Source organism: Ranitomeya variabilis, chromosome 5 (genome assembly GCF_051348905.1).
Source record: "Ranitomeya variabilis isolate aRanVar5 chromosome 5, aRanVar5.hap1, whole genome shotgun sequence".
NCBI classification, from domain to species: Eukaryota; Metazoa; Chordata; class Amphibia; order Anura; family Dendrobatidae; genus Ranitomeya; species Ranitomeya variabilis.
The window spans coordinates 624421932-624443174 of NC_135236.1; the positions used below are offsets into that span (position 1 = coordinate 624421932).

At 42.1% G+C, this 21243-nt stretch overlaps 1 protein-coding gene across 4 annotated transcripts in view; it reads left to right on the top strand.

Annotated features, from left to right (window-relative positions):
* Positions 1-21243, top strand: part of ATP10B (ATPase phospholipid transporting 10B (putative)) — a 517664-nt gene that overhangs the window by 406846 nt on the left and 89575 nt on the right. Inside the window, exon 1 of one of the 4 annotated variants that reach the window (XM_077266122.1) lies at positions 15207-15885. The exons of the other annotated variants lie outside the window; for them this stretch is intronic. Within the exon in view, the coding sequence (XP_077122237.1) occupies positions 15479-15885 (407 nt within the window). The 5' untranslated portion in view covers positions 15207-15478. Of the gene's footprint in view, positions 1-15206; positions 15886-21243 lie in introns of those variants that run through there. 4 annotated transcript variants of the gene reach the window in all.

Here is a 21243-nt window from a genome sequence, read left to right on the forward strand (position 1 = left end):
GTAGTGCAGTGGGATTGGTGCAGGGCAACAGATAGGCAGGGACCACATAAAAGTTCAGTGCAAACATCTTTAATGTCCAAAGAAACTCACAAATGGTAAGCAAGTGGTATCCCCCAAATCGCAGCCAGGGCGTCAAGACAGTCCGTATCCGAGACCGGTTGCCATTGGTGACTGCCCTGCTGTGTCACACTGAGGGGTACCAGGTGTTTTTGCTTCCCTTGGCTCTGTGTTACTTCACACAAGCCAGATGTTAGCAAAAGACACTTAATGGAAAACATTCCAGTCAATAGTACCATATCAAAAACCCAAATACTGGATTAATAATCATATATTAGAAGGACTGGATAGGACCATGTCGGACAAACTGCATATTCAATAAGAACAAAAAGGTGCAGAAAAACGCAGTCACAAGTCCAAGTTACAAATATACAAAAAACTTTATTAAATATTACAGGTGTAAAACAGCAGATTGGGAAATCCCCCATGCCATCCGCAGCACGTACAATCGGACAGAGAGAGGAGCACACATATGTATCATACACAATACATCATGGCAGCGTTAATGCATGGTATATATCCAAGATGATTAATTAAGTAGCGACAAACAGCTGCAATAATAAACTAAGGTATCCATAATAGACGTGTATACATACCAATTGTTCAGTAGTAAGAGTATGTGCGCACCAGACACCTTCCCCCCCAACTATTGGTATGTATACACGTCCATTATGGATACCTTAGTTTATTATTGCAGCTGTTTGTCGCTACTTAATTAATCATCTTGGATATATACCATGCATTAACGCTGCCATGATGTATTGTGTATAATACATATGTGTGCTCCTCTCTCTGTCCGATTGTACGTGCTGCGGATGGCACGGGGGGACAAGCCAGATGTTGCAGAGCCACCTGCTCTGCAGTTTGCAAACCAAGACTGACACACCCAAACCCTTTGATGCAGGGTTTTTAAATGGAATCTGTGGCCATGGGCCACTTGTAAGACCCGGCTGGAGAGAGCAAACTGCCCCACTACCATCCTGTTGTTCACTCCAAATATAAAAGCCCTTAATGGGTTTTCCTAAACATTGCCTTGGCCAAATAACTTGACCAGGTCCACACTTTTATTTTTCACTGCAATCACGGCTATGCCTGTGACTGCAATGCACTCCAGTTGCCTCAGTACGCTTCTATGTGCATTCTAGGGGATACATATCGACCCTCGCATATGATCCCCCTCACAGTACATACAACTTTGAACACTTTTTTTTTTTTGAGAATAGGAGAATTCTTTTGTTTCATCATTTACCATGCAAGATAAACATGTGAAGCCCCCCAAACATATACTGTAGATGGCTTTCATTTAAATAATTGCTTGATCATCCGCTATCGCCCTCAACTTCCTATACAAAGGAGTGCTCTGCTCACTGCCATACTCCTTTAGTGGTGGCTCACTTACCAGAGGAAGATTAGATCGTCTTTTGGAAACTAAACTTGCCGAAGCATTCTACCCTTCAACATCATCTGTCGGGAGAGAGTTGGTAGGCCCCCATACTCATTGGACTGTTGTATGATCCCACCAATATCAGGGGATTTTACCATCTTTCCCTTTAGAGTATCATTCGTTATGACTGTAGCAATACCAACTGTTTATACATCTTTATTATTGTCTCTGTTGTGAGGACCTAACAGTTGTAAAAAGATGAAAAACTTGTGGGCCTTATTAAGGTCATGTCTGCGATGACCCAACCAATTAGTAACAACTTATTAGGCACCACATTGTAGGAACACTAATGAGGCCAAAAGCCTGTTTAACCAATTAGATCCTGCAGTTGTGAAAGTTGCAGAGGATATAAAATAAAAATGGTTCTAAAATAAAGCCAATATAAAAGCCATTACTTTTTATAGTCACCTAAACAAATATTAATCCTTCAACCTTTGTACTCTCACCAAGGTGTGGTTAACAAGGCTGGTACCGCATTTATTTGCATGTCGCTGGTGATCATTTTATAGTTTTGTAACTACTAGTGTTCACCATCATCTGTTCAGCCTCTTTGTTTCTCATCATTATCTCATTAGCACATCTCTTACTATTACTCTTTAACTAACAATCAATCGATTGAATACCTAGCGTTAGTGGACACTGTTTAATACCGCTTTTCATTTGTGCTTTGCACAGTTTGGTTGTTATGCAGTCAAAGGCAGTAATGTCATTCGTAAATCCCTTTCTAGAAAAAAGGGTTTTCAAAAATGAAAAATCCTTTAGAAAGCACTCATATTATTAAAGGGGTTGTCCAAGTTTGGAAGATGTACCTTATCATATTGATAGTGGATATGTTCTCTATCGATGAGTGTCCAACTGCTGCCGATGTTCACTGCCAGATACACTTTAAGGCTGATATATCCATTAACAAAGGAATAGGGTTTTGTCCAGAAATAATTCCAACAGATCAAAAACTTTTTTTTTAGGTCAGAAAATTTATTAAAGCGGTATAAAATATATACTTAATGTAACGGGGTCTACCATGCTGGAGTACCTCTTTCAGTACCACCCCGTGTTTCAGGAGGTCCACTCTGCTTTGGCTAGAGTCTGAATGAAGGACGCTGGCTGGAATGGCTTGGTTACATGGGCACATATAAAAGATCACTGCTTCTCCACGTATTTCCAGTGTGACAACACTTTACTCACAGGACACAGAATATATCACATAGATACAGAGGGCGGGTCAATTGAAAAGCAGCAGGCCAGACCTACATTACAATAGCCGCAGGTGGCTGGAGCCTGCAGATATTTACTGTGGGAATTACAAAGGTGGGGGAGGTCAGAAGGGGGGATATCTTGTCCCCTCTGCCCAGGGGCGCAGCCTGTGGGCTGATGCTTTTGGGACATGCATCTGACATGGAACCTATTATACATACATATAACTGCACAACATATTCTGGGTGCTGGGGGGTTCCGTAACACTTAATTTTTTACATTATTTTTTACAGCTGCTTATGGATCCTTTGTTCTCATCCTTTAGTAAAAGTTTATGTATGAAAAGCTGAAATTTCACAATTCCAATTATATCCCTACTTGATTTTATATCAGTGTAGCACATTTCATCAAACCTCTCAATGAATTTCACTCGTAGGATACACAGTGATTTGCAAAAGTATTCGCCTTCCTTTGTCATTTGTTGCATGTACACCACACAGTATATGAGGGCGATACAAAGGAAACATGAGTTACTTTTGGAATCCTGGGGAAATCTTACTCGGGATGACCATTAATTATAATTCTTCACAGTAGATGGGAGGTAACAATATACAGGCACACAGCTATTACACAGTTCTGAGCTGAAGTTGATCACAGGGGTTTTATTCCAGCTTCTTTTCATCAGACAGAATCACTTCTCTTCATGCAATGCTTCATCAACATATATGAAAGTCTCTTCATAGATAACTTCTCTTCACACACAGTGTCTTAACCTAAGCAGAACTGTACCTTGTTCATGCAATGAGATGGAGGAGGGGGATGAGTCTGGTGCTGTAACCCTCTCACTTGTATTTTGCGGTAATAAAGATGTTCCTGGCAGTCCTTACTGCTTCTATGATTACAGCAATCGCTTCCCAGGAAGAACTGGTCTATACAGCACACACCTTCCTCTTGGATGTCCAGGACACAATAACAACTTTCCCAGTATCCTCTGGGTCTGAGCTAACCACTCCCTGTCTGCTATAACAAATTAAACCCCTATAGTTGCTTGATAATTCTAAATCAACAGTGCAGCTTTTATCTGTCACACATTCTTTTGTGTTTTGCCATCTTTCAACCTGGAATTTCACTGTTTTTATTGAGGGTTTACATCAGTTCATGTAAAGAACAGACCTACAACTATGAATATTTGGTTTTCTTTTTTTTCGTGAAGCAAACAACAAATAGGACAAAATAACGGAAAACTTCAGGTTGCGTAACTATTCACCTTCCTAAAGTCAGGACTTTGTAGAGCCACATTTTGCAGCAATTACAGCTGAAAGTCACTTTGGATAAGTCTCTATGAGCTTTCCACATCTTGGCACTGGGATTTTTGTCCATCTCTTTAAAGGTAGAAGGTTTGCTCTGGTGAACGCGCTCGTTACTCAAACCAAGCAATTCCTAATGCTCAGATACTTGTTTCAAGTAACGACTATAATGGGAGTCAATGGGAAATCCAAGCATTTTTCCTGCAGACCCTACATGAATGTCTTGGGGCAGTAAAAATGTGGAAATGGAAGGAGAACAGCATGGGGAGAACCATTGGATGCATCTCTGGCTCCCAGATAGCTGCTGAGAGCAATGGTGTCACACTTTATTCCACTTAAAGGCTGACAATAAATCTTTAAAAATCAAAGAGAAATTGGAGTTTGCAAGAAAAATAACGGTAAACATTTTTTCCTGTATAATGACTTGTATATAAGGCAACATTTTAAAAAAGTTTGAAAAGAATAATTTAAGTAAACCAAAAGTGATTTTTTATTTAATAAAATTTTTTGGAAATGTCAATGTAATTTATGAAGGAAGCAAGAAATGCCAAAAATTAGTGACACAGAGGTACTCAGATACACCCTCTATTAGGCTGGGGTCACAATTGTGTGTGTAATGCGAGAAACTCACATGAGTCTCTCGCATCAATACCCAGCACTGCCGCCGGCACTCAGGACCGGAGTGTGCGGCTGAATGTATTTCTATGCAGCTGAATGCTCTGGTCCGAACTGCCAGCAGCAGTGCCAGGAATTGATGTGAGAGACTCGCATTACACACACAAGTGTGACACCGGCCTTAGGCATAAAGGAGGGCCTCATACACAATCTGTTCAAATTGTCATGCAGTGGTACTCCTAGACTTATAAAGGCTATGCACTATGTGCCAATCCTGCCAAGAATTACAAGCCGGGTCATCCATACACCCTTCAAGGCACCAACTCATTGTTGGCCAGGTATTTTTTAACCAAATTTAAAAACATTTCTCTCCTTATCACAAATACCCAATCATCGGGACCTGGACACTGGGAGGGTGTCATGAAATTGGTCCAGGCCTTTGATGGTGTACCCCTGCCTCTTCTGTACCTGGTGTGTGTCTCCCTCAAATCTTCTCTTGGTAGTCCAAGGAAGATTGCCTCCTACCGCTAGCATTGTCTGATGAGAATTTTTTCAACATATTTTCCACAATGGCCTTTTGGTACAGCAGCATTTTAGTAGACTTCTCCATCCGAGGAAGGAGAGATGAAAGGTTCTCCTTGTACCGGGAGTCTAGCAGGGTGAAAAACCAGAGCTCTCTTTTGGGCCAAGATAAATGTAACGTGAGAGTCGCGGGAAAGTCAGCGGTATATAAAGTTGGCCATATGTGCCAAGCTCCCTACAGCCAACACTTCCCTGTCTCCACCATGATGACTACTCTCCTCTCTCTTTTGTTTAATCTCCAAAATTCCATTATATGGGAGTATATTTATGCTCTACATTTTTATGGTGAGATTATATATATATATATATATATATATATATATATGTATTGCAGTTACTGGTAATGACTGGGGGGGTGGGCCTGAGAAATATTGTGCCCCCGTGCGGACAGGGTAGATCGGGGACGCTCTTTCTGACGGAAAAGTCATTTTTTTTTGTTTTTTCGGCATTCCCTTATGCTACTAATACAGCTCCCCTGCTACTACTCCTACTACTACTACTACTGCAACTAGCACCACCATTACTGTTAACGTACTAGCATTAACTCTCCTGACCTTTATCATCATTAGTTGATCATAAACCATGCAACTTTATCATGGGAATTTCCTGTCTCTGCATTTCCTTCTACCCACATACGAGTGTAAAAAAGGACATGAAAAACAAAATGTGTATACAAGATATAGTAAAACGCCCACAAGTAAAAAGCATTCTGCAATGCTGTAGATAAGCCCCCTATGTAACCTGAAAGATAAGAAAAACAAGTTAGATTTTGCTCACCCAGGTGCAGTCCTGGTCCGGTTTGCGTCGCGGGTTCGGGTCCGGGTCCGGCACCTCCCATCTTCATACGATGAAGTCCTCTTCCTTGCTTCTGTCGCGGCTCCTGCACAGGCGTACTGATTTGACCTGTTGAGGGAAGAGCAAAGTACTGCAGTGCGCAGGCAACAGGAAATGTCAGAGAGGCCCGGCGCCTGTGCACTGCAGTACTTTATTCTGCCCTCAACAGGGCAAATCAGTATGCCTGCGCAGGAGCCGCAACAGAAGCAAGGAAGAGGACATCATTGCATGAAGATGGGAGGCCCCGGACCCGCGAAGCCCATCGTACCCGACCCGAATCGGGACCGCCCCTGGGTGAGTATGATCTAACTTGTTTTTCTTATCTTTCAAGTTACATCCGGGGCTTATCTACAGCATTACAGAATGCTGTAGATATGCCCCTGATGGGGGTGGCCTCACCTTATATGCGAAAAATGAGGTGATAGATTCCCTTTAAGCCTACTACCATTACATGTATGCTCCCAATGGTTATAGCTGCTACTTATTCATTTTAATCATATACTAATATTTGCTTCATCTTAAGGTATTCCATTAAAAGTTATATTTTATCCTCAACAATTGCTATATCTTATGGTACTCTGTGTGCAATGATTCTCGAAGGTTGGACGCACAGAGGGAAATGAAAACATCCCAAGATGCCTTAGCTAATTTACTCAGGTTCAAGTACACCAGATCTATCTTGTTGCTCATTTATCTAATCTGTGTCACCCTTGAAGACATAGATAAGGAATGTTTCTCTGCCATGCCGCAGCATTCAGGATCTTTGCCTTGTCAATATATTGGTTTCCCTATTTTCCAGTAGCCAATCACATTTGGGAGACTCCCATTTTTAGGCATGGAAAACGGATCCGTCAAAAAAATGGATGAAACGGATGGTAAAAACGGACAAAACGGATGCAACGGATTTTTCATAATTTTTGACGCATCCGTCGATACGTCGCGCCGATGCATTGTGACAGATTTAAAAAAATGGAAGTGTGAAAGTAGCCTAACAGAAAGTCTATGAGGGGTCTTAGAACCCAGAACCCCACCAAATTGTTTAGGACATTTTGTGAAAAAGTGCTAACCTAAATATAAAAAAATAAAAATTATATTTGCCTCGTCCACACTTGACCCACTCTGCAACCCATCTCAGGTCCAGTGTTATTCTTCAGTCACCTGTCTTCTACTGTTTCCTTCAGTCCACTACAATCTTCACTGGGCATCTTATATGCCAACTAGGCAGCGATGGTATGTCTGCATTCGTTAAGACCTAGTGAGCTCAGGAGACTCTAAAGTTGCTTAGAGTCAAAGTACGCTGAAGATTCTCCATTCTTTATTTTTTATTATACTCCTTGCCATTTCTTTTTGAGTCAAGCCAAATGGCAACCAGATGGTGAACTCAGTTTGCCTCCAAGCAATTATCTCATCTCTAAAACTTATTAATGTAAGCATGGCAGTTGTTTTGCACACACCTGACCTTCAATACAAGCAAAAGCTCCTATAGATAAAGTAGCCGGCTTTTTTTTTTTGCAAAAGTATTTGACGTACGTGTATAAAGTTGCCCTAGGGTCCAAGGTGTGTGCTAAGAAGTTTTTCCTTTTAGCTGCAAACGTAATACGTGTTTTCATACTCATTGACATGCGCTTTTACACATACTACGTAATAGAACATAATGTATATTTTTGTGCCCACTACATATACTACTAAATTAATATCACCCACAATACTCCTGCAAATGATTGCCTTGTCTAATACTTAAACTCACAATTTAGATTTTTCTACGTATTCCTTTCTTAGATCAGGTAATCTTAAACTTCAGGATTTCTTTCAAGAAAATGTACTGTCGCCTCTATGCAGGAAAGGTACTGCAGATGGCAAACTGGGAAATTGCTGTGGGACCCCCTAAAGACTGGATGCCCAGGCAATGTTTCTCTATAAGCATTGGTAGCTTTAATGTTCCTTTAAAGGTGGAAAACCACCCAACACCACGTGTTTGTGATGAATGCATGTTTTAATTGATAAGACTTAAACATGGTACTTTCTGGGCATTAGAAGGGCACCAGTAGTGTTCCTATACATCAATAATGGCCACACAATTTAACCTGCAAAACTGCACTACTATTACCAGGGCCGCCATTAGGAATTTCAGGGCCCATACTGGCAAAATTTTGGGGGCCCCCTTGAGACTCTGCCCAGGCTCCACCCCAGCCCCGCCTCCACCCTTCGAACTGTTCACAGTCCCACCGCTCTCTCTTGGAAAAACTCCACTTCTCACAATCACACATTAACAGTTCCCATAACCAGATCAGACACAGCCAGCAGCTTTTGCTTTGGCCAAAAGATTTTTTTAATCTGCCATGATGACAAGATAGACTCTTTTGGCCGGGCCCTACTCTACTCTAACCTATTAAACATTTGTTAAAATATGCAATACAATGTAGGTGTATTTTTATTTATTTTTCAATTGTTAAAATGACCAATAATACCACATAAAATACCACCACACCAAGACCAGACAACATATTACCACCACAGTGACCGAACAATATCACATACAAGGGACAAATACCACCGAACCATGTCCAGACCACAAATTTCCACCACATTGTGACCAATAATATGACATACAAAGAACAACTACCAACACAACTTGACGAGACCACATATTACCACCACATAGTGACCAAATAATAGCACATACAAGGAACAAATACCACCACACAATGCCCAGACAACATATTACCACAACATTGTGACTGAGTACTACAATACTGATCATTAATTTAAAAAAAAAACACCAGAAGTGCCATTATACAAAGGAGATTATACCCAGTGACCAGTAGAAGCACCACTGCAGCGTGAAACGGCTGTCGTCCATTCCACTCCTGCTCCCATCCTCCCTACGCCGATGTTTTAAAGTATTGGAATATAGAAGTTTTTTTAACCGGTGAGTGCCATCCATTTCTTTCAATTTTTGTATCTTCCTGCTAATACTCTTGCACTTCTCCGGTCTGTCCTTGAGACCACGTTCACATGTTCAGTATTTCACATCAGTATTTGTAACCCAAAGCCAGTAGTGGGTGAAAAAATGCAGAAGTGGTGATATGTTTTTATTATACTTTTTATCTGATTGTTCCTCTCCTGGTTTTTGCTTTCAAATACTGATGTGAAATACAAACCAAAATACTGTCTTGTGAACGTAGCCTAACTCTGCTGCCCAACTAATTCACCTCTCTTAACTACTCCTCCTCAAATCCTTTCATTGGCTCCTAATTCCCCAACGTATCCAGTTCAAACTACTAACATTCACCTACAAATCTGTCCATAATCTGTCTCCTCTGTATGTTTGTAACATGGCGCAGAGTGGTAGCTGTGGGCGAGGTACACGCTCCAGTATGTTACATGAAAGTGGGGGTCCTGACTGGGTGTGGGGACTTTAGCTGTGATGGCGATACGCCCTTGCAGACGGCATGGTGCTGGTGTTTTCGGCCAGCAAAGACCAGGGGTTGCTGAGTTCTCTGAGAGAGGCCATAGTTCAGTAAAAAGATGATTATTTATGAACAATAACGTTTGAGGAGCTATGTACAGCAGATACTTGCATTCATCTTCATGAACATTACTGTTATTACATGGATCATTATTGCACATTTCTTTCTCCCTTTCCTGGAGTCACTCTCGTTTTCCACTTCACTTAGCTCTTCTGCCTCAACACAGAGCCCAGCACACTACCTTGGGAACTTCCTCGTCCCCTTTACAGTCCAGCAGGCAAGAGTCCTATACTTCCACCCACTGTTCCACTTCATACTCCCCTTAGGGGAGTTTTCTATGTCAATATGGCTGCTACTTAGCTTTTCGAATAATTCAGGCCCTTTCCTTTTTGTCTCGCTTATCTTTCCTTCTTTGTTCCGTTGCCTGACTGACAACTGTGTACGGTACCGCTAGGTTCCCTGCTCCATGCTCTGATACTTCTTCCTTCACTTTCTTGCTATCTCTGTTCTGACTCTGGACTGTGACTAACATCTTTGCAGGATCTTACTATCCACTCGGTCGGCTCTCTTTTGCCACAAGACACTGCTTCTGGTTCTGCTTCTCAGTCTGACCTAAGGTCTGCTACTGCAGCAGGCTCATCCCTATCTCTGTTGCGCCCACACTTAGCTCCTCCCCATGTGCTAGTCCCAACTGTTAACTCCAACTATCTCTGTCAACTACCTAATGCTAGGCATAGCACAACTCCATCATCAACAATATTAATCATTAAACATTTCAAACACCATAATTTTTTAACATATATCTTCAAGGGGGGCGTGGGCAACACTTCCATCTACTTGCATATCTCTAAGCTAATATCTCCTGAAATCTTCCAGCAAGTAAGCTGTGGTCCTCACAAAACTGCCTTCTCACCTCTACACTCATATATTCTTCACCCAATCGCCTCCAAAACTATTCCTGAGTATTCCCCCATCCACTGGAATTCTGTGCCCCAGCACTTCCTATTATCCACCACATCCAAACTTTCAGACGGAACTTGAAAACCCATGTCTTCAAGAAAGCTTACAGCCTGCTACGACACATCTCACTACTATTGGACTTACTGAAACCCCCCAACCTACTGAACAAAATGTATTGGTTATTTAACATTTTTGTGGAAATTCAAAAACTGAAAAGTGGGGCTGTAATATTATTCGGCCCCTTTACTTTCAGTGCAGCAAACTCACTTCGGAAGTTCATTGTGGATCTCTGAATGATCCTCTGTTGTCCTAAATGCCTAATGATGATAAATATAATCCACCTGTGTGTAATCAAGTCTCCGTATAAATGCACATGCTCTGTGATAGTCTCAGGGTTCTGTTTGAAGCACAGAGAGCATCATGAAGACCAAGGAACACAGCAGGCAGGTCCGTGATACTGTTGTGGAGAAGTTTAAAGCCGGATTTGGATACAAAATGATTTCCAAAACTTTAAACATCCCAAGCAGCTCTATGCAAGCGATCATATTGAAATGAAAGGAGTATCATACCACTGCAAATCAACCAAGACCCGGCTGTCCCTCTAAACTTTCATCTCAAACAAGGAGAAGACTGATCAGAGATGCAGCCAAGAGGCCCATGATCACTCTGGATGAACTGCAGATATCCACAGCTGAGGTGGACATAGGACAACAATCAGTCGTACACTGCACAAATCTGGCCTTTATGGAAGAGTGGCAAGAAGAAAGCCATTTTTCAAAGATATCCATAAAAAGTGTGGTTCAAAGTTTGCAACAAGCCACCTGGGAGACACACCAAACATGTGGAAGAAGGTGCTCTGGTCACATGAAAACAAAATCGAACTTTTTGGCAACAATGCCAAACGATTTGTTTGGCATAAAGGCAACACAGCTCATCACCCTGAACACACAATCCCCACTGTCAAACATGGTGGCGGCAGCATCATGGTTTGGGCCTGCTCTTCTTCAGCAGGGACTAGGAAGATGGTTAAAATTGATGGGAAGATGGATGGAGCCAAATACAGGTCTTGAAGAAAACCTGTTGGAGTCTGTTCCTTATCTAATCTCACAATCTCTCCCTTCCCCCTATCTGACCACCATCTACTCACCTTCTCATCCTTGTCCTCCTCACCTGCCCCCATGTCCAGCCATTACCACATTCTTGCAAAAACCTTGCACACCTAGCCATTCACAGACTCTCAGACTCTCTTCTACCCCTGTCCTCCATACCTTCACTCAACGACACGGACAGCACCACCGCTTTTTATAACTCCATCCTCACATCAGCCATAGACTGTCGCCTCTCTCATGCATGGCAAAGTGCAACAAATTAATAGGCAACCCTGGCATAACAACCTCACCAAAAAACTCCGACAAGTATCCAGGGTCGTGGAGCGGCGTTGGAAGAAAACACGCCTGCCAAGCAATTTCACTGCTTTCAAACAAGCTACACTTTCCTTCAAACTAGCCCTCACTTCTGCTAAACAGACCTATTTCACTAACCTTGTATCCTCACTATCCTACAACCCAAAACAACTTTTCAGCACATATAACTCTCTCCTCTGCCCACCACTGTCACCTCCAACTCCCCTCATCTCTTCTGAGGACTTTGCCACCTACTTCAAAAACAAGATTGACCAAACAACACAAACCTTTACTGTTCCTCTACCCCAACCACCCTATATACCAGACCTGTGCCCTTCCCTAATAACTTCCCTCTCCAACATCACTGAAGGAGAACTTACCTCCTTTCCAAATCACACCTCACCACCGATGCACTTGACCCCATCCCTTCCCACCTGCTCCCCAACCTCACCCAACATGCTCATTCCAGCCCTAAACCATCTCTTCAACCTATCGTTATCTTCTGGTACCTTCCCCTCTGCCTTCAAACATGCCACCATCACACCCATCCTCAAAAAAGCTAACCTTGACCCCAACTGCTATGCCCAGCTATCGCCCCATATCACTGCTCCCGTTTGCTTCCAAACTCCTTGAGCAGCATGTCCATGCTCAACTTTCCTCCCACCTCTCATCTAGCTCTCTCCTTGACAACCTCCAATCTGGCTTCCGCCCCCACCACTCCACCAAAACTGCTCTGACCAAAATTACTAATGACTTACAGCCAAAGCTAACAGACAGTTTTCTATCCTCCTCCTTCTCAACCTGTCCTCTGCTTTCGACCCAGTTGACCACTGCCTACTGCTCCAGATTCTTTCTTCCCTTGGCATCAAAGCCTTGCCCTGTCCTGGATCGCCTCATTCCTTTCCGACCGCACACTTAGTATTTCCCACTCCCACACTACCTCCTCATCCTGCCCTCTCTGTTGGAGTCCCTCAAGGCTCTGTCCTAGGGCCCCTATCCTTGGCCTAGGACATCTCATAAAGTCCCATGGCTTCCAGTACCACCTGTATGTGGACGACACTCAGATCTACCTCTCTGGTCCAGATGTCACCTCTCTGCTGTCCAGATTCCTGGAGTGTCCATCAGCCATATCCTCCTTCTTCAACTCTCGTTTCCTAAAACTCAATGTAGACAAAACCAAACTCATCATCTTCCCCCATATCCCTCATCATGCCCTCATCATCTCCCGCCTTGATTACTGCAACACCCTCCTCTGTGGCCTCCCCGCTAATTCCCTTGCACCACTCCAGTCTGTCCTCAAACTCTGCTGCTCAGCTAATCCTCCTCTCTCCTTGCTACTCCCCTCTGCATATCCCTTTACTGGCTCCCAAATCCCCATGGAATCCAGTTCGAACTACTAACACTGATCTACAAAGCCATCCACAACCTGTCCCCTCTCTATATTTCTGAACTAATCTACCACTATCTTCCCTCAGGCTATCTTCAATCCTCCCAAGACCTCCTACTCTCCTCCACACTTATTCGTTCCTCACACAGCCGCCTACAACATTTCTCCCGAATATCCCCTATCCTCTGGAATTCCACGCCTCAACACATCCAATTATCCACCACCCTTCAGACCGATCCTGAAAACCCATCTCTTCAGGAAAGCCTACAGCCTGCAATAACCATTCTGCTGCTTCACCAACTGGTCGAGCTGCCGCCTCACCAACCGCCTGAGCTGCTGCCTCACCAACCACCTGAGCTGCCACCTCACCACCACCAGAGCTGCCGCATCCCTGACCTTCTGTCTCTTCCCCAGTACCCCATAGAATGTAAGTCCACAAGGACAAGGTCCTCTCCCCTCTGTACCAGTCTGTCATCATAAATTTGTGTACAGTAAATGATATCTGTAACCCCTTTCTCATGTACAGCACCATGGAATTAATGGTGCTATATAAATTAATAATAGTAATAATAATAATAATAATAATAATAATAATAAAAAGTTCAAGGGGGCCGAATACTTTCGCAAGGCACTGTAGATTGTAAGCCCACAAGAGCAAGGTACTCTCCTTTCTGTACCAGTCTGTTCTTGTTAGTTTGTTCATCATAATTTACTGTATATCTGTATTTTGTATGTTGTATTTACAGCACCATGAATCAATGGTGCTCTAAAAATTAACAATAATAAGATTGATAACCTACAATGAATCCGGTGCCACCTGTACAGTCACACACACGAACCAAGGGAGATAAGGAACCTACTCGTACCTCCAAAGCTGCAACAGCTTCTGTCCCTCCCACATAAAGGAATGCATAATTCTGAACTTCTGGACTGCGAGGGGGCCCATATACTATTCTTGCACAGGGGTCCTCCACTGTCTGTTAGCTCCTGCAATAGATGTGATAGATGGATAGATGCTGTCTGATTGGATGCGTAGAGGGATATATTGATATATAGAGAGAACTTTACAGATTAATATAGCTAGATATACACAGATGTAGAGAGACAGATATAAACTAGATATAGAGCAATAAAGCTAGATATAGAGCTATAGCTATAGAGACAAAAGCAGAGTCTAGACTCTGTATTTGGACTTGTATGTAGCGAGTGTGAGAGATACAGATCAATACTGTCGAAAGAAAAATAGATATCTATCAGAATGCTAAAATTGGTTTGATGGGCTTTTTGTCCTCCTATTTTGCATAAAAAAAAATTCTGTTGATTTAAACAAGGGTTGGTGTGAGACCCTCATTATAATACGAATAGATTTGGTTTCTGTCTCCTGGTTTTTGTCCTTCCAGTTTCCATGTCCCTTCACTACACCTTCTCTTCTGCACAGAACGGCTCCAGAATATGGTTTTTACCCAGGCGATTATAAGTTATACCGTTGTTTATCATTTACAGTTTATCCTTTTCCAGAAATATATATATATATATATATATATATACATATATATATATATATATATATATATATATATATATATATATATATATATATATATATATGTGTGTGTGTGTGTATAGCTATATACATTTTTTTTTCTTTTGAGACTGATTGTTCTGTAAATCTCAGTTTCTATTAATAAACTGTCTTGGTACAAAGTGCAGAGTCACATGTAGACTCTCCCAATATTCTGTTCAGCCAGTAAAGATTTCATCGACTTCCTTATTGTGGTCACTGTATGCAAGCACAGGGCACGCTGCCATCCCATTGTCTTAAGTAGTCACACAGCTCATTTACACTTAGCAGGCCAGGCAGGTGAGCAGTTCATCACTGAGATTAAAGGAAACCGGCTGTAGGACCCAGAGGTAGCCGTCCTGCCCCAGGAATAACTGGTTTACAGTGTGACACACAAGTAGTTGCTGTGACGTCTGCAATCAACAGGTGTACTTTGAAAGAAGGAGAAAAGGAAAGAGTCTGCTGGAGTTCACCGCACATGAAGGACCTTCTCCGACATCTTGGGATTTTGCTGTACAATTCCTACTACAAATAAGCCAAGGACCTCAGGATTACCAATTCTAGGGCAATATGACGAGCAGGGATTTTGCTTACTTACCTGGTCTATGAAGACATTGAGAAAAGTTCTACTTTTCTTCCCAAGTTTACTTCTACATGCAGAACAATGTCTTCGATCACCGCCGAGATCTGGGAGAGAGTTATCAGGGGAAGACGGAAAAAGGACGATGGCATACGATTTATCAAATCCAACCTGCTCTTTGAAGGTTCGAATTGGAAGGAGAATCCCAACAGTATTTACCAGACTAATAAAATTAAGACCACCAAGTATACATTCCTTTCTTTCCTTCCGAAGAACCTTTTTGAACAATTCCATCGTTTTGCCAATATGTACTTCGTATTACTGGCAGCACTTAATTTTGTACCAGTGGTCAACGCCTTTCAACCTGCTATAGCCATTATTCCGATATGTATTATCCTGGCTATTACCGCAATTAAGGATGTATGGGAGGACTTCAGGAGATACAAGTCAGACAAGGAGATTAATAACATGCTGTGCATGGTGTACTGCAGGTAAATATACACTGATAGAGGCTTACTTTTATATTTGCACATATATTTTTCCCCATACGGTGATGATCTTTCAATATGGTTGAAGTCTGATTAATATTTTACAATTGTACCATTGCATGATAGGCCATACATTTTTGGGGCTGAAATATGTCCTGTTGTAATTATTGGAGGGGGTACATAAAGGACAACCTTCTGTGATCCTTTTTGGGTGGCACCTGACACCACTACGCTCGTTACCAACCAGTATGTGAAGTCCTTGTCCCCATTGTCACCTATCGGGGTATGTTTACAGAAAGTGTTTGTAGAGGATTTCATGGCAAAAATCCAAAGCTACTAAACTATCAAAGGTCTACATTTGGATTTTACCTATTTAATGGGGCAAATCAAATTGTGGCTATGGCCATAAGAATGGCAACATGGATAGTCCATTTCAAACAATGGCAATCTGTTCGTCAGGGCATTTAATTTAGATTTCAGCTCACCTAAATCAACTCTGAGGGAACAGAATCCATGTTTCCAGTAACGAACCACTTTTTCTTTGATGGTGCTCATAATTAGGAAATGGAGATGAGACCAACTTGAACTAATCCAGATCTTTAAAGAAATGCTAAAGCCGCCTTATTGTTTGTGTCACTGAGATGAATGCTCAGATTCCTCAAGTCCAATGTTCCTTATTGGTTAGGTTATCGTGGGTGTGAAATTAAAGGAAGTTGTCGAGGATCGATAATGTATAGTGTTACCATATGTTAAATAATACATGGTACGCTTTCTAGCTGGCATGGTCATAGGTTTCACTGATACCCACTACGGCCCAAGGTCTAGTATGGCTTAAGATATGTTCTATTAGTTTCCTAGAATGGGCGAGGGCCTAAAATGATGTTTTATGGTATGTTGACTAATATTTTATCATTTTTGATCAGTTGGAGATGTTTTATGGTTTAATTCCTCTGCTCTTGTAGAAAAGCTGTTGCTAAATGACACATTACACAAATTCATGAACCTGTACGAGTCATAGTAGTTTGTCCGGTAACTGCACCGTCTGGTTTATTTGACGCTTCATCATAAACTATTAGCAGAAATATTTCAGGTATTTCAAGTACACTTATAAGTAATTCTCAGCAAAGAACCTTGGTGTTTATGACAATGTAATGTCCTAACGCAGGCAGAGGTTGTGCGCAGCCGTAGACCAGATGTGGTTCTACATATAATCGTAACTGTAGCAAAAAAGTAATTACATTAATTGGCTGATCACAGATGGTCACCAAACATTTTAACATTTGTGTTATGATCCGAATGCCTAGACCGCCCCATGACTCTATAGAACCAAGCAGAGCATCCTATGGTGATCAAAGCTCAGTATCACTATAGTACGAGCAATGAAATGCGTCACTGGTACGGCTATTTAATGGGAACCTGTCGCCTCCAGAAACAATATTTGCCTCAGATATAGTGATAACTTGCAGGTAGATGGAGGTTAAATCATGTGGAGCAGTGGCCGCTAAGAGAAAATGGAATTATAGCCTAAACCACTTGCTTACAGTCATTGGGACGGTGCAGGGGACTATTAGTCACTACTCACTATACATTGATTGACAGCCTGCTGTGCAGTGTGTGTGTGTGAGGTTAAAATTAATTTTACTCCCTTCAGCTGCTGCACCAGTAATGCTGCATTCCCACTTGAGTTTTTGACCCCTGCCTACTTGAGTTTTTGTAATTGTGAGGAAAAATGCAAGTAACCTATGTTATTTAATGGGTGCATCAAAAACTCACCAAAAAGCTAATTATGGGAACGTAGCCTAAGGCAGCCAGATATTATTAAAATGTCAATTACCTGCTGATCACTCCCATTTTAGAAGGTATACAGCATTTCTTGATGTGAAAGATTCACTTAAAAATGGGCTGCCTGAGTATATAATATTGATGACCTTCGAATAGGTAATATTAGATTGGTGGGGGTCTGACACCTGGCCTCTTGTAAATTCTGTTAGTCTTTGGAGCATCCCAACAGGACAATTTGTACAGTACATGATTGTTAAGTCAATATAATGTGCAAAAAAATGGTGCTATTTATTTACAAAAACATGAGCCAACTTAACATTTACTCGATCTGATGTCAACCATAAATATTAAATATATAAGGTATCTGTGATGGATTGTTATGACACACCTTCTAGACTGTAGGAATATGATTGACCCAGTTGATTACTGACTAGTGTCTCATCCTTGGTTATCAGTTCTCGGAGGAAGTTTACAGAATGCTCTTACAGTATGTTTTCTATAAGGTTATGCGTGTTTGGACTTAACGGGGTTTACCAGGACTGGTGTTGGGAAATCAAACCACCACAAATCTGATATTGATAACCTATCCTAAGGATCAGGTTATTCACAAGTCCTGGAAAACCCCTGCACATGTGTGACCACATTTACTATATAGTGTTCAGTTGACCACATCTAGTATATAGTGTTAGGTTGGCCACATCTAGTATATAGTGTTAGGTTGACCACATCTTGTACTGTATATTGTTTTCGGTTGATCACATTTACTATATAGTATTTTGTTGACCACATCTACTATATAGTGTTTGGTTGACCACATCTAGTATACATGTTTGATTGACCATATGTACTATATAGTGTTTGGTTGACCATATGTACTATATAGTGTTCGCTTGACCACATCTACTATATAGTGTTCGGTTGACCACATCCACTGTATAGTATTCGGTTGACCACATCTAGTACAGTATATAATAGTACGTAATATAATAGTATGTTTATGCACACCTGCAAGCCTCTGGAGGATCCTACATCTTGAGGTTTGCGGGACTCTAGAGGCACCAGCAACTTTAAATACCTGTTTGCTGCTTTGTAATGGTATTTTAGCAGTTGCTCTCTTAGGCTATGGTCACATGTCCTATAATCATCTGTTTGAACAATATCCAGCAAGAATCGGTTATCTTGGCAGGAGAAAAAAGTTGTGCAGACACAACGTTTTTGCCTGGTTAAAAAACTGATTGCAACTGGATCCGTTTTTATAACAGATCCGTTAAATAGCCATCCGTTTTTCTTCCATTTGAAACTGATCCGTTTTTGCTTACTGGATCGGTTTCAAATGAATGATTACTTGACAGTTCACATGCCCAGCAGTCATCTGTTTAAAACTGATTCAGTAAGCAAAAAACGGATCTGTTTCAATTGTAAGAAAAACAGATGGCTATTTAATGAATCTGTTTTCTATAGACTTCAATGTTGTAAAAACTGATCCAGTTGCAAACGCTTTTTTTAGCAAGTCAAAAAAGTTGTGTTTGGACAACTTTTTTGTCCTTCTAAGGCTACTTTCACACTTGCGTCGTTACGGGGCCTTCGCGCTGAGTCGGCCCGACGTACCGACGCAAACTGTGAAGAAAATGCCCGACGTTGGCAGCGGAAGCAGTCTTAAGATGCTTCCGCTGCTTCATTGTAAGGTACGGGGAGGAGGGGGCGGAGTTTCAGCCGCGCATGCGCGGTCGAAAATGGCGGTCCCGACGCACAAAAAAAGTTACATGTAACTTTTTTTGTGGCGGCGGTGCGCCAAAACCCGACGCAACCGTCGCACGATGGTTGCAATGTGTGGCACTGCGTCGCAATGCGTCGATAATGTTAGTCTATGGGGAAAAAACGCATCCTGCAGACAACTTTGCAGGATGCGTTTTTTCTCCACATCGACGCATTGCGACGTGCAGTGCACGACGCTAGTGTGAAAGTAGCCTAAGGCCTCTTTCACACTTCAGTCGTTTGGCGTCAGTCACTTCCGACAAAGTGACGGATCGACGGATCCGTCACAATTGTTGAAAAAACGGATGTAACGGATCCGTTTTTTTGACGGATCCGTTACTCGGGGGTTGTAAATACTTTTTGGAGCATGCGCAATTGAAAAAACTTGAAAAAACGGATTGGGGCGACAGATCCGCCAAAAAACGGATCGCGACGGATCCGTCGCCCATAGGTGGCCATTCTATGAAATGACGGACGCGACGGATCCGTCGCAATCCGCCATTTCAACGGAGACAAAAAACGTCTAGATGAACGTCAATGTCTAAATGACGTCCGCTAAATTTTGACGGATCCGTCGCATGACGGATGGAACGGACGACCATCCGTCACAATCCGTCGCTAATGCAAGTCTATGGGGAAAAAAACGGATCCGTCGAAAAAAAAAACGGATCCGTTTTTTGAGGAAAATGACGGTTTTAGACTGACGCCAAACAACTGAAGTGTGAAAGAGGCCTAAGATAACTTCTTGCTGCTGGATCAGTTTCAAACAGATGATTACAGGACATGTGAACATAGCCTTATTCCGATGATTTTGTGTGGCAGAAATATTCCCCATTATGCCTTTTTCTGCACTAACCCATCTGTGCTGTGTGTCAGCCACAAATCTCTTCACAGTACTATGATCACTCTTAAAGCACTACTCTATTGTTTTTTCTTTTTTTCATTGCATCGTTAGAGTAGTGCTTTAAATGTAATTCCCCTGCCAACGTTTCGTACTCATCTGCCGTGGCCTTCATCATTTTCCAGAGAGCCTCGTTTTGGCTCTCATAGACTTACATTAAGGTCCTGTGACATAACTTCTGTCTTCCGGCCAGTCATAAGTAGAGATGAGCGTATATATTCGACTCCCTCCTTATTCGTCAAGCTATTGCACTTACCGAATAAGCTGCATCGGGAACTTGGCTAACTGGAGCGCTCCCGATGATCAGCTGTTCCGAGCCGCTGCTGCATGTGTCGCAGCTGTGAGACAGGCACAACACATGAATGAAGAGCCTGTTTGTTGGAGGGAGCCGAAAATATTCGCTCATCTCTAGTCCTAATTCACAAGCACAAGATTGCTCCGCATTATCGTAAAAGTTGAAGCCGCCGGAAAGGGAATATAAGAACGAGGACAAGGGGCTTACATTTAAAGTTCTACTCTAGCTCTGACAAAAAATAACACTGGAGTGGTGCATTATGTATTCGTGAAATATCTGATGATGTTATACCTTGTCCTAGGCATTGCACTCTTTGGTGCTTTTCGGCAGCAGATACCACCTTTTTATTTCCCATTGCTTGACAAACAGGCAATCCCCGCATGTTTTTTGGCTGTCTAACAGCCGCAAAACATGCGGGAGGGGGGCTCAAACATCTCTCTCAAGCCCCCGCGATACTCTGTACATACTTGAGCACCCTCGGCACACTCGAGTAACAAGCACTTGACCTCATGATTACTGCTTAATAATGTGGATCATTCTTCCTAAATAGTTTTCTTTTAATGGGGCTTACCTAGTGCTTGAGATTGATTTCAGCGATCAAAGAGCCCTGAGACACAATACTATCCAT